This window comes from Nematolebias whitei, chromosome 21 (assembly GCF_014905685.2).
Source record: "Nematolebias whitei isolate Nwh7 chromosome 21, NemWhi1, whole genome shotgun sequence".
NCBI classification, from domain to species: Eukaryota; Metazoa; Chordata; class Actinopteri; order Cyprinodontiformes; family Rivulidae; genus Nematolebias; species Nematolebias whitei.
In genome coordinates this window covers 13,570,930-13,585,483 of record NC_056518.1, presented here as the reverse complement: position 1 = coordinate 13,585,483, position 14,554 = coordinate 13,570,930, and the positions used below count along the sequence as shown (strand labels likewise).

The window sequence follows — 14,554 nt, the reverse complement described above, 5'->3', positions numbered from 1 at the left end:
ATGAACAAATAATTCATCCATCCATCATCTTTACCCACTTCTTCCTTTTCGAGTCACTGGTGTCACTGGTGCCCATATCAGCCATCACTGTGTGAGAGGCGGGGGACAACAGACATCACAGACAAATAATTCAAAATATATAAATACACAAGTAAACAGACTTCAGCCTACCATACATAGTACATTAACCTTTAACTCAACATAAATACAGACTTCAGTTATTTTTAACCATGTTGCTCTAACATTTGTTATATTTTCAAAACTTAACCTAATATGAAATATACAACCTTCACAGTCTTAACCATGTTGATTCATATTTAGTAAATCTTTAACAAAATTTCAAAACCTGTGCAAGTTTGCACAAAAACCTCTTCTGAACTGTAATTTATAAACTATAAACTGTATCATTTAGAACTGGCTCCAGGAGATGTCTCATCTGTCCTCTCCAACCTGTTAAAAAGACAAATTACTTTAAGTTTGTTGTACAACTTGTCTATAAGTTTTAGTATAATGTGAGAAATAACGGTTAACTTTGAGCTGCAGCTGCATCAGAGCTTCTCCCATTTGTTGTTTCATGGTGAAGTTGTGGTGCTGCTTTATCGCAAAAAAAAAAAATCTACATGAAGGAATAACGTACGTTGAATCCATCGTATTAAAAATAAACCTGAACCCCTCACCTTCCACTGAGCTGTCTGATCGTAAATCCTTTGTGATGCAGCAGGAGATGGAGGGAACTCTTCACAGCCTTTGGGAGAAGCCTGGAAGTTTGTTGCAGAGTTCACTGGTCGGCTGCTTCGCTTTCATCTTTCGTGAAATTTGTCGTATTTCCAAAATACTGTACCGCAATTTTATTTTACACTTCTTGTAAACAACCGTGTTCTTGTGAAGCTCCGTCTTCCCCCGGAACATTGTAGGATCTGAAATGATGTTTAAAGACGAAGAGGTTGGTTGAATCGCGCTGTCCCCCTCCTGCATGCTAGCAGGCTCCATTCAGATAAAGGGAGCTGGCTAACTAGCTTGATGTACGGTGGCCTACACGGCTCAATTCTACGGCGGCCGAACGGGGAGTAAGAGCAGAAGAAAAAGAAAAAAGCATTTTAAAATCAATTTATGGACCTTTAGAAACGATTCAGAATCGCCAGGACTAAGAATCTAGATTCTTAAAAAAAATTGTTTTTTTTTCTGCACCCCTATATATTTATACTGTTTTGTATTTATTAATTTGTTAATTGTTAGGCTTCTTGATCTGGGATGTGAGTTCGAATCTCGTACCATAAACACGCAAATGTGAGCTGGTATGACAATAAAAAAAATCCTTGAAGTTAGAAGAAGCACAAAAATGTTGACGTTAACAGAAAAAACTTGAAAGGAGCACAAAACGGCTGAAATTAGCTGAAAGTAGCCGAAAAAATGTTTAAATTTGCACAAGGAAGCAGAACAAAATGTGAAAGGAGCTGTAACATTTGTAAGAAGATCTAAAGATCTGAAGGATGTAAAATGAGCTCAATTCATTTTCTATGAGAAAAAAATGGCAGAAAAGGCTAAATATTTCAAAAAGCTAAAGTTGCACCAATAACAAAAGTCATAGCAGAGTTGTCCTGAACGAGCTGAACGTCTTGATTTATGATTCGTTGAAATAGATTGAAAATTGAAGAAGTGCACTGAAAAATGTACAGAATAAAAATGTCTCGCAATAGAGCGAATGCTTCATAAACATTCTATTGAACAATAAACAGATCTCTGCTAAAAGATAAAAGGGAAGAAATCCAGTATTTAATTATTTGTTTCTTCTTTCAGTTTGCTGTAAATATGTTTAGGACATTGCCTCCATCGTCCAACCCGACGGGAGCAGAGTTTGATCCTGAAGAGGACGAGCCAACGCTTGAAGCTGCGTGGCCCCACCTCCAGGTTGGTGTCTGAACCTCCCTGTGACACCCATGTGTAGTCTAAACTCTTCTTTACACTTTCATCCAGCGTTTGAATAGAAAACCTCATCTTTGTGTCAGCTCTAACTTTTAAATCCCTCCCGACGTTCACTCCTCTGTTTTATCTCTTTTCCCTTTTGCAGCTCGTCTATGAATTTTTCCTTAGGTTTTTAGAATCGCCTGACTTCCAGCCTAATATAGCAAAGAAATACATCGACCAGAAATTTGTTATGCAGGTAAAATATAAGCGGCCGTCGTTTGATAAACAGTCAGCTCTTAAAGTTTGGAAAGTTGAACTGTGAGACTTGATGTTCCTGGTAAATCTGTTGTATTTTTGCACGTGCCGCAGCTACTAGAACTATTTGACAGTGAAGATCCCAGAGAGAGAGACTTCCTGAAAACTACTCTGCACAGGATCTATGGGAAGTTTCTGGGGCTGAGGGCGTATATCCGAAAACAGATCAATAACATTTTCTATAGGTCAGTGCTGGTCATCACGTTACTCGTGTTTACCTACGTCAAGTCGAACACAAATCATCTGCTGATACGGACTTTGTTCCCATTAAGGAAGACTGTTCTTGCTTTTTCAGGTTTATTTATGAAACTGAGCACCATAATGGTATAGCTGAACTACTGGAAATACTTGGAAGGTGAGTTGCACACTTAAAGGTAGTACCACTCTGTATTTGTACTTGATATAATCTAATATTATGAATTTGCCGCCCTAATTTTAACAACCTTATTTTACCTAGTGGTCACATGTTCTGATTTTGAGTGCTTTCTGTGTTTAGTATAATCAATGGATTCGCCCTACCGCTGAAAGAGGAGCACAAGATTTTCCTGTTAAAGGTTTTATTGCCTCTGCACAAAGTCAAATCACTCAGTGTCTACCATCCACAGGTATGTTTCCTAACTCGCAGTGAAGAAAACAAAATCTCAATTTGAGTTAATTGTTTTTACTTGGAACCTGAGGTGAACTTTGTTCAAGGTTCAAGTTTCTTTGTCATTCGCATCACATGTGGTACATGAGGTGGAATGAAATTGTGTAGTCAAGGTCCCAGTTGCATCCAAATATAGGAAAAATACAATCTATTAAAAAAACAGTGTACAAGAATCTAAGATATGCAGTAAACAGTAATAATACAATATAATACGGTGTATTAAACAGCAGCCTGAACATGAGTCTGTTGTGAGCAGATGGGTATGAATACAGCAGCTTATGAGTAAGAGATCAGCAGCACAAAGTGTCAAATCTCTAAAGTGGCATTACAGTGATTATCCTGGTTAGAGATTCATGAGTCTAACAGCTTCAGGGTAGAAGCTGTTCCTCAGTCTAGTGGTTCTACACTTAATGCTCCTCAACCTCCTTCCTGAGGGGAGCGGGGCAAAAAGTGTGTGTGCTGGGTGAGTGGGGTGCTTCATGATGCAGGTGGCCCTCTTCCTGCATGTCTGTGATGGTGGGGAGGCTGACTCCAACAGTCTTCTGTGCAGCCTTCACCACTCTCTGCAAAGCTTTTCTTTCTGCAGCTGTGCAGCCTCCATGCCACACGTTGATGCTGGAGCACAGGATGCTCTCCACTGCACACCTGTAGAAGGAGGTGAGGACTGAGCTTCCCAGACCAGCTCGCCTCAGCCGCCTGTTTTTTTTTTTTTTTTTTTTTTTTTTTTTTTTTTTTTTGGTGGTGGTGTTGCTCCAGCTGAGGTTGTCATTCAGATGTACCCCCCAAGTACTTGTAGCTGGAGACCACTTCCACAGCAGATCCTCCAATGGAGGTGTGGGGGTTGCTCCTTCTGAGGTCCACGACTATCTCTTTCGTCTTCATCACATTGATGTGAAGGTTATTCTCTTTGCACCAGCTCTCCAGGTGTTCCACTTCCTGTCTGTAGCTGGACTCATCATTGTTTGTGATGCATCCCACCACCGCTGTATCATCTGCAAACTTTACAATGCGACAGCCTGGATGGGCAGCTGCACAATCATACGTGAGCAGAGTGAACAGGAGGGGGCTCAGCACACAGCCCTGAGGGGAGCCAGTGCTGAGGGTTATGGTGGAGGAGGAGAAGTTGTGGATCTTCACAGACTGCAGCCTGTTGGTTAAGTCTAGAACCCTGTTATGGAGGGGTGTAGTCCTAGTGTGAGTAGTTTATCAGTTAGGGCAATATTTATGACTCTACTGTTTTTGAATGTTTCTGTTCAAATCAACAAACTGCTTCTTTAGTTGAGTCCAAACTGAAATGTTATCGCTAAACTTTTTGTGTTTACTCCAGTGTTTCCTGTAGTTTGCATACTCACATAGTACTGACGGTCTTAAACAAGTACTTTTTTGTGTTTTGCAGCTGGCCTACTGCGTGGTGCAGTTTTTGGAAAAAGACAGCACTCTAACTGAGCCGGTTTGTTGCCTTCTCCTCCCAAAGTTTGTTGCGTAATGCTCCTTGATTGGTTATCAACAATAATGTTTTTCCTCCCGACAGGTGGTGATGGCTCTGCTAAAGTACTGGCCAAAGACTCACAGTCCCAAGGAGGTGATGTTCCTCAACGAGCTGGAAGAAATCTTGGACGTCATCGAGCCCTCGGAGTTTGTGAAAGTCCAGGAGCCTCTTTTCAGACAGCTGGCAAAGTGTGTGTCCAGTCCACACTTCCAGGTACTGGATCCGCTTTGACATGCAAACACAATCTGTTTATTGGGCTAGTATCTCACTGCGACTGTTGGCAACAAATTGAAGAGTGGCATTCATGAGGGTGCCAGAATGTCTCCAAACTTTCTAAAATGGCCACAAAAACAACTGCATGGATCGCTGCTTAATTGTCTTGACTAAACAGGAAGTTTGCTTTTTCTTGTGCGATTTCGAGTCTCCAGCTAAACGTCGCAGTCTAGTGAGATACCACCTCTTGAAAGCATGTGAATAAAATAAGTTTCATAATTTCCCATTGTACATGAATTAAACATAGTATACATATTTATAATGCTATCAGGATATTGCTTATTCAACATCTTAATGGTGTGCTTTGTTTTAGTACAGTGGATGAACACTGAACGTGTTGAGCGTTTATAGTGACAGAATTTGTATGGAGGTCATTGTGCAGCTTGTCACATGATCATCATATGACCTATATGTCTCAGATGTATGTTGTTTTTTTATTAGGTGGCAGAGAGAGCCTTGTACTATTGGAACAACGAGTACATCATGAGTCTGATCAGTGACAACGCAGCAAAAATCCTGCCCATCATGTTCCCCGCTCTGTACCGCAACTCAAAGACGCACTGGAACAAGTAAGCTGCTCGGCTTTAGATCTTCAGCTGTGATGATGTTTTGCAAAAGTTCTCTGAGCACCTTTCACTGCAAACAACGGAGGGTGTGACTTAACACTTCATATACTTTACAGGGGTCACAGAATGTCCTCGGCTGACTCAAGTCATCTGTTCGCAGATGTTTGCTCATATAAAGCTGTTCATGTCTTACAGCGGTTAAAAGAACTACACACATTTAAAATGACATATTTATGTGATGTAACATTTGAAACCGTGATGAATTGTTTTAAAGATTGGACATGCCAGGAGCACTTTCCTAGTGGGCATCTTAAGATGCCTGAACCACCTTTACTGGCTCCTCTTCCATGTGGAGAGGAAGCATTATTCTTTATCCAACATTTTTCCGTCAGGTCATCTGGACAGTTTCTTTTTTTGTGCTGAAACGTTTCGCCTTCGATCCAGAAGGCTTCATCAGTCAAGGAAACGCAACAAAATGGATTCTTCCCCCAACAGCTTACTCCAAAGTGGAACAAACCAGTTTTGTTGGTGCTAAGATGGTCTCTTTGGTACGCCCCCTCCTCCATTGCCGGCCCTCTTCCTTGTTGACAGTCGTGTCAAACTGGTTGAAAACAACAAAGTCCATGCTCAATAATCCAGGAATAAAATCCAACATTTTTTGATGACCTGACTGAAAAATGTTGGATTGTATCCCTGGATTATTGAGCATGGACTTTGTCATTATTCTTTATCCCCTCTATGTAGCTATGAATTGGTTTGGATATAAATTGCCAAAAAGGAGCAAGTCTCTCTCGTATAACTGAACTTCTCAACCTAAAGTTCTGGTTCTGACACTGTTGTGACTTTTCCACTGTAAGAGAAACGGCAGAGGAGAAGTCCTGATAAGCCCTTTGACTGTAACATGTTACAAACAACTACACAGACCGAGATGTTTATTTGTAGTTGATGTTGGGGGAGTATGATGTGGTATTTCTATTGTTAACCAAGGAGAAGCACTATTTTGTACATTTGTCACAAAGAGACCGTTTCTGACAAACGGTACGGGAACGTGTCCTTCGCTGCCCGACTGAGCAGCACTCTCAGTCATCACAGCCACGGAGCCGCCGGGGTCTCCATGCTGTCTGCACAAGAACTTTTCAATCTTCTCTGGAGTTTTTTTAATATATTTTTTTTAAACTATTTTTACAAGTTCTATTTGACGATATCATTTTTGCTGCAGCGATTGTAATGATGGCTGAATCACTTCTCGTGGACTGCAAACCAGGCTTAAGGGAGAGTCCAGCCACCCTGCAGAGAGAACTCATTTTGACCGCTTGTATCCACGATCTCGTTCTTTTGGTCACTTAAGAATTTGTGGTCATGAACATAGGCCAGTAAATGTAGAGTTTTGCCTTACTGTTCAGCTCCCTCTTCACCACAATAGACTGGCACAAATGACGCAATACTGCAGAAGCATCTCCCTGAGATAAACTCCTCCACTTGAGGCACTCCCAACCAGGAGGAGGGTTCAGTCCCCTTTAGTGATAGGCATGTTTCCAACAAGACCGACGTCTAAATAATTTAAACAGTGCTTCAACAAATATTAGTTTAAGGGTGTGCAACAGATTGTATTTTGTTGAGTTGTACAAGAGTGGAAGAAGTTTAAAAATTATAGCTTTCATTTATTTATTTTTTTATTTATTTTCACCAAAACCTGTCATTTTAGTGGGGAGGGGGTGTAATCTTTTTACGCCCACTGCATGTTATTGTTTTTAAAACAATTGCAGCTGTTCGTTTGCTGCTTGTCTCTGTCTTTCAACACTTTTTCTATTTGCGCAAGTCTACTAACGTAACTTCCAATGAGACCGATGATTTAAAAATGTTGCAACCAACTAGGCCTGTCACGATAACAAATTTTGCTGGGTGATTAATTGTCTCAGAAATTATTGCGATAAACGATAATATTGTTTGAAATTTTGACAATAATTTGTAATTATTGTCAAATTTAAGAAGAAATGTTTAATTTGTTTTGCATGTAGTACCTTTGTTCAACACCAGATGGCAGTATAAGACTGTTTGAATCGAATGATGGATAGTGAGGGAGCAAGCAGCATGTCTCTTTAAGAAAAATGGGAGGGAGACCCCTTGACGTGACGTGGGCTGTCTCCAGTGGTTAATTTGAGCTGGATCCTGCCGGAACAAGATCCGGGAACTTTCTCGTTTTGACCTGTTCTGTTCCGGCAACTCTTTGTTTGGATCCGGCAGCTCCGCCCCTAAAAGTCTAAAGTCATCGCGTATTTTTATTTTGATTATTTATTAAAAAATACAACGAGAGAAACGTGTTAAAATACACCAAAATGCAGGAAATGGCATCTGTTATTCAAAATTTTCTGAGAGGACCCACGGACCCCCCACACACACACACACACAAAGCTTTTACTAAAAAAAAAATCAGTAAACAAGTTCTCGGCTTCTTTTTGCAGAGAAAAAGTTTTTACACGAAGGCACGGGTTTCAACTTTGAATTTTGGAGCTTCGACAAGACGGAGGTTTTTTCCCCCTGGAGGTCGGCCTGTTAGCTTAGCTCGCAGCTAAGCTTCTCAGCTTAGCTGCTTTTAACGATCCAAAAACGCAATTTTGGACTGTTAAAATGGATTTTAAAGAGAAAGGGAGGGGTCAGTGAAGAGCACCGGAGTTGAGCTTTTTTATCATCCAGTGTCTTCAGTAGAAAGAGAGAGACATGAAGAAACAATAACGCCAATACATGAAAATGAGGTCGATAATTGTCATTTATCATGCGATTAATTCATTTATTGTTTATCGTGACAGGCTTACAACCAACAAATACAAGTTTTATTTTTTTGTCTGTTTGAGGTCTATATTTTAAATTCTATTGTGTTGCTTTGCTAACATCTGGCTGTGTGTGTTCACAGGACCATCCACGGTCTCATCTACAACGCTCTGAAGCTTTTCATGGAGATGAATCAGAAGCTCTTTGACGATTGCACACAGCAGTTCAGAGCAGAGAAAAACAAGTACGCTCCGAACACTGTTCCCCCATTTAATTATTCGTATACATGTGGCGCATTATTAAGTCTGTTGCTGGAATTTTGCATCGAGTCACTAAAACCAGTGAAGTGACAGGATCTGTGGCGTCTTGTTAAACAGAGAGAAGATGAAGTCTAAAGAACGTGAAGAGGCTTGGGTCAAGATCGAGAATCTCGCCAAATCAAATCCGCAGGTGAGCAGCTTTTTTTAACTTTCCACCAGTGTTGGTATTTTATTAAATATAGGCCAGAACAGACGGTTTCAGTCGGGCAGTGGTGGCATGTTTTTTTTATTCTTGAAGAAAAGAAAGTGTTTATGGTTGAGCGTTGAGGATTTGACTGAGATGCCTTTTTTTTTTTGTTTGTTAGCTAAAAGTAAAGATGTTTAAAAAATGTCCAAGAATTTCACAGCCGTCTGTGAGAAAGGCGAAAGACGAGGTGTAATAATGAAGTGTCACGACTGACGGGGACATTTGCACCGTGAAGAGAAATGCTGCACAGCATCACTGCAGCTCGCATTAATGTCCACAGACGGGGTTCACAAACAATATCAAAGAATTCTAGAAATGTTTAGCGAAGTAGGAAGGACGGAAATTAACAACATGGAGGAAAACGTGACGACGAAGAAGGGATAGAGGCACGGTTAGAATTAAAATGATTTAACAACAGTTTCCTTCTTTTCATCATCCTTTCTTAGTTCGAACATTCAGAGCTCAGCTTGTTTTAGGGAAGATGTGTTCAGTTTAATGAAAAATGTATTCCAGTTTTCAACCAAATCTAAACATTTTGTATTTTAGTTTTATCTCGTTGATCAACTGAGGCGTTAAAACAAGTTGATCTCACACAGGTTTGTTTGTTTTAGTTAACTTTACTCACATTGCATCTTGTTTTACTGAATAAATCATTATATTGGTCCGTTTATCATAATCCTTCCGTCTTGTCTGGACTTGATCGGTGCGTTCGTGCCTTTAGAGAGCTGTAAAGCTTTTTAGTTGAACTGTGTGTCCTAAGTGTCGGTGAATAAAAGCAGCTAGTATTGAGTTGACAGCTGACGACATGTTGATTATTGTCTTTACCTGAAAACGATTTTCAGATGGGTCTTCTGGGTAATTCAGTGTAAAGAGCAATAATGCCTCTTGTCTTTATGAGCTGCAGATAACGGGTAAACTAAACCCTTTAAAGCAGAGGTGGGCAACTTTTTTTTCAAATGGGCCATATCAAGTCCTTTAAAGCGATCAAAGGGCCGCATGGAGAATTGGACATTTTTCTTTATGACAGATAATCTAGAATAGTTTCTTCAGTCTTACTGTAGCATAGTTAGCATGCTTTATAAAACGTCTTTCCAATATCCTCTACGAATATAAGACGGTGTTTAAATTGGCTCTTGTGACGATATATACATGTTAGCTTAAGATGTTATGCACATTAGCTTAAAACCAGGGGTGCACCGATTGCAGTTTTCTGGCCGATCACCGATTTCTAAAAAGTCTGAGCTGCCGATTCTGATTTTGTTTTATAAGCGACACTGTCAGGTGTTATAAAGTCGCAATGCACCTTCAGTTTTCCAATATTATTTAGTTGAAAAACATACCCCTGAACAATATCCTAGAAACAATACAAACTTGTTTTAAATGGCCATGAGGTAGTGCTCTGAAGTATAAATGAAGTTCAGACAATTGTTGTTAAAACTAAAAAAAAATTGGTTTGTCGTGCAAGTATGCGATTTCTGATTTCCCAAAATTAAGGAAATCGGGGCCGACGTATCTGTGCATCCCTACTTAAAACGTTATACATGTTAGCTTAACACGTTATACATGTTAGCTTAACACGTTATACATGTTAGCTTAACACGTTATACGCGTTAGCTTAAAACGTTATACGCGTTAGCTTAACATGTTATATGCGTTAGCGGAAATATGCAAAACAAACTTTATATATTTGTGTTTCCAAGTCTATAAGATTCAGTATAGTTTTGGAAACACAACTTAAATAATGTTTTTAAAAAGTTTTGCGTAAATGTTTAATTTAAATTTCCTTAAGTTTTGTTCATAAATTGCTGGGGGGCGGGGTTATCAATCATCCATCCATCCATTATCTTTACCCGCTTATTCCATTTTGGGTCACGGGGATCGCCGGTGCCCATGTCCAGCAATCACTGTGCGAGGGGCGGGGGACACCCTGGACGGGTCGCAAGTCCATCACAGGGACACATAGAGACAAACGAGACAAACAAACATTCACTCTCTCACTCACACCTAGGGACAATTTAGAGTTACCAATCAGCCTAACATGCATGTTTTTGGTCTGTGGGAGGAAACTGGAGCACCCGGAGAAAACCCACGCATGCACAGAGAGAACATGCAGACTCCACCCAGAAAGGCCCCTGGACCGGGGTTTGAACCAGGGACCACCACCACCGTGCTGCCCGGTTTATCAATCAATTAAAGAAAAAGTTGTTTTCTTTTGAACTAAGGACATTAGGGGCTTGATGGAGATTGTCCAAGGGCCACTTTTGACCCTCGGGCCTTAAGTTGCCCACGTCTGCTTTGAAGGTTGACCTGTGCGCTGCTGATGTCATATGTAAAATTTAAACTCTCCATCTTTTGAATTTACAAGATATTTCCAGTCCGCTTTTCTTTAATCGTTGTTTATTCTGTGGCCTCACATTTAAATTGGAGCCATCTAGCTGGTGACTTCTGTCATTTTACTCGCATAAATACTCTCCAAATATACAAACATCTGCATTCCTAACCAGATAAATAAATTTTACAATCATCTTCAACTTCTTATCAGAAATAACTTGGACAAAAGTGGTCCTACCAGTAATTAATGTGTCAGGTTTCTGCACATCACTGCAGTAAAACTCAGGCTGTAGATCTTAAATCACTTCCTCTCTGCATGCAACTGAAAGTCTTTTCTCCATCCTCTCTTTTCAACGTAGTTCTGTACGCATGTTCAGTCCTCTGACCTCAGTAGTCCTGTAGCAATGGAGACGGATGTCCCTTTGATAGAAGATGTACAGAGGTTAAAAAAGACAGTTGAGGAGGGCGCAACTCAGGTAAACCTGACTTTCTCTCTGTCTGTTTCCTCTAGATCAGCTTCCTCATCAACATGCTTACCCTCTAAAACCTATTTACATGAGATACATTTTTGTTTGTTTTTTACGCTCTACTAGTCACAAAAGCATACGAAACAAACCTGGCCGTCAAGAACCTTTATCTGCTTAAAAGTAGTCGCAAAACTTCTGGATGGATAATAAAGAATAGAACAGATGTCCTTTAACAATACTAAAAGGTTTTTTCTAAATTAACTTTGACATTTTGGTTCATGAAACATGTTTTACTGATGTTTGATTTGTACGACGGAGCTTTAGGGCCACGCAAAGAAAAAAAACATTACGAATGAGAATAAAGTTGTAGTATTATGAGAATAAAGTAAAAACAATAGAAGAATAAAGTCATAATATTACCAGAATAAAGTCATAATATTACCAGAATAAATTTGTAATATTACCAGAATAAATTTGTAATTTACCAGAATAAACTCATAATATTACCAGAATAAATTTGTAATCTTACCAGAATAAATTTGTAATTTACCAGAATAAATTTGTAATTTACCAGAATAAATTTGTAATATTACCAGAATAAACTCGTAATATTACCAGAATAAATTTGTAATTTACCAGAATAAACTCATAATATTACCAGAAAAAAATTGTAATATTATCAGAATAAACCCATATTACCAGAATAAATTTGTAATATTACCAGAATAAATTTGTAATATCATCAGAATAAATTTGTAATATTACCAGAATAAATTCGTAATATTACCAGAATAAATTTGTACTTTACCAGAATAAATTTGTAATTTACTAGAATAAATTCGTAATTTACCAGAATAAATTTTTAATATTACCAGAATAAATTTGTAATATTACCAGAATAAATTTGTAATATTACCAGAATAAATTTGTAATATCATCAGAATAAATTTGTAATATTACCAGAATAAATTTGTAATTTACCAGAATAAACTCATAATATTACCAGAATAAATTTGTAATATTATCAGAATAAACTCGTAATATTACCAGAATAAATTTGTAATATTACCAGAATAAATTCGTAATCTTACCAGAATAAATTCGTAATCTTACCAGAATAAATTTGTAATTTACCAGAATAAATTTGTAATTTACTAGAATAAATGCGTAATTTACCAGAATAAATTCGTAAATTACCAGAATAAATTTGTAATATTACCAGAATAAATTCGTAAATTACCAGAATAAATTCATAAATTACCAGAATAAATTCGTAATCTTACCAGAATAAATTTGTAATCTTACCAGAATAAATTTGTAATATTATCAGAACTCCGACACAATAAATATGTCTCACAACTGCGGTAAAATGATGAATGTTTATGTCAGCAACAGCAGGGGCCCAACACAATCTAGCATATTCATTCAACCTTTATTTAGACAAGTTAATCCCATTGAGCCTTGAGGACTCATTTACAAGTGACCTGAGTATATGATATGTTGTATTATGATAAACTGAAGCCCATGACTGTAATTAATGGCTGCATTGACAGATTTATTCATCACATAATGTGGATGGAGGCATATTTTACAAACAGTGACCCAAAAGGGATCATGGACTTCTTAATAATAAACACAGTGACTGCACTGGGGGCTGTCCACAGCAGGTGCAAGGTGACCCTGGAACGTATTACAAGTTTATTCTTGTAATATTATGACTTTTTTCTCGTAATGTAAATTTTATTTTTTTTCTCATCGTGGCCCTAAAGCTCTGTCGTAGATTTGAAACTTGGGCTCTGTCTTGTTCTGTCTGTTAACTGGAAAGGTCCACTCAGAAACTTGTTTCTCCACAGCTGCAGCACGAGCAGAGAAAAGAGCGGCCCATGGTGAGACGCAAATCCGAGCTGCCTCAGGATATCTACACCACAAAAGCCTTGGAGTCCCACTGTAGAGCTGAAGAAATGTTGACCACCCACGATGGGCTTTAAAAACCACCATCCTTTGGACCCTTAACAGCCATGGACACTCTTTGCCTGGGGTTAAACTGCTGAACCATGTTGGGTTCCCCCCCTCTCCCCCCAATCAGCCTTTCTCCTCAGCTCTTCTTCATTCCTGCTGCTCCACAACAACCCTGACATTCTCCGTTCTGTTTTCTCTCTCTCAGGTTTAGTTTCCTTTAATTGACGGACTGTGACACGCCGAGTCATTTCTCATTTCCCTCCTCCTTCATACACATGAAACCTGGAGTACAGACAGCACAATGTGTTTTTTTATTTGTTCGTGTGAGCTCATCGGACACGGACAAGCAGGAGCAGCTCGAGTGGCTGTCCAAGGATCAAGTCTAGGTCTCGGTTTTCTTCTCATTCAAAGGGAACAAAAGCAGATCCGGTCGTTCAGATAAAAGACGACGTTCACGTCACCGTCCGCTCTCGTTGCTCTAACAGACACTTTGTCGGTGCCAAGACTGTTGTGTTCTTTACGTTTGGGTCACGTTCTCATCGCCTGCTGTTCGTGGTCACTCTTCAGACTTCTTTATTTGTTTCCAGCACTCTTAAGACCAAACTGAGGCCTGTTGTTAGCCTTGTTCAGGAAAGATGGCGAGGAAAGGGGAGCTTGTCCTGTGGACATCTTTTATTAATTTGTGCCATACGTCACCCTTTGTTTCTTTAGGCTCCTTGGCAACGTTTGAAGACCAGACCATAGCAGGACCTGAAGAGTTCAAACAATGGTACTTGCTGTGTAGCTGCCCGTGTTGCAGCAGTGCATTCTGGGATTGGATGTAGCATTTAACTGCTGCCTATTGATGAAACACGTTGGAAAGTGTGCACTGATTAGTGGCGTGTTTATATTCTTAACATGGAAATGATATTTTTATGCTGGTAAATAGGAATGAACTGTTGCATCCATAAGACCTCCTCTGATGTTGCAGGAATAAAAGCCTTTAAATCATTCCAATAGTAATAATGTTAATATCAGTGTATTAAACAGATTTATTTATTTTTAAACCTGAACGCATCTGAATGGTCTTGTTTCAGTCGGTACCATTGTTTAAACTCAAAGTTTTCTGCCTTTTTCATTGGATGTTTTGAATTTCTTTTAGTCTGATGCTTAGTAGCACAGACTGTATTTCATTTTATTCTGCGTTTTTATTTCGTGGCCGCTCAGAAAGCCAGACGTGAAATTAAACTGACATTGAAACTCGGCTCGTTAACTGTTTTATTGCTGTATTTGCTGGAATGCAACAAAAGATGTAAATTTAAGACTTACCATGTTAGACATGTACCTT

The 14,554-nt window shown here is 39.1% G+C and overlaps 1 protein-coding gene across 2 annotated transcripts in view; it reads left to right on the top strand.

The window, feature by feature from the left end:
- Positions 1–14,030, top strand: part of ppp2r5ca (protein phosphatase 2, regulatory subunit B', gamma a) — a 25,860-nt gene extending 11,830 nt beyond the window's left edge. The window contains exons 3-14 of one of the 2 annotated variants that reach the window (XM_037695136.1): positions 1,798–1,908; positions 2,069–2,161; positions 2,275–2,405; positions 2,516–2,575; positions 2,717–2,825; positions 4,263–4,316; positions 4,398–4,568; positions 5,070–5,197; positions 8,106–8,207; positions 8,341–8,413; positions 11,161–11,277; positions 13,122–14,030. In XM_037695136.1, coding sequence (XP_037551064.1) covers positions 1,798–1,908; positions 2,069–2,161; positions 2,275–2,405; positions 2,516–2,575; positions 2,717–2,825; positions 4,263–4,316; positions 4,398–4,568; positions 5,070–5,197; positions 8,106–8,207; positions 8,341–8,413; positions 11,161–11,277; positions 13,122–13,256 — 1,284 coding nt within the window. In that variant the 3' untranslated portion in view covers positions 13,257–14,030. The remainder of the gene's footprint in view (positions 1–1,797; positions 1,909–2,068; positions 2,162–2,274; positions 2,406–2,515; positions 2,576–2,716; positions 2,826–4,262; positions 4,317–4,397; positions 4,569–5,069; positions 5,198–8,105; positions 8,208–8,340; positions 8,414–11,160; positions 11,278–13,121) is intronic. The other variant, XM_037695137.1, reaches the window with a different exon arrangement.
- Positions 14,031–14,554: the final 524 nt, after the last annotated feature.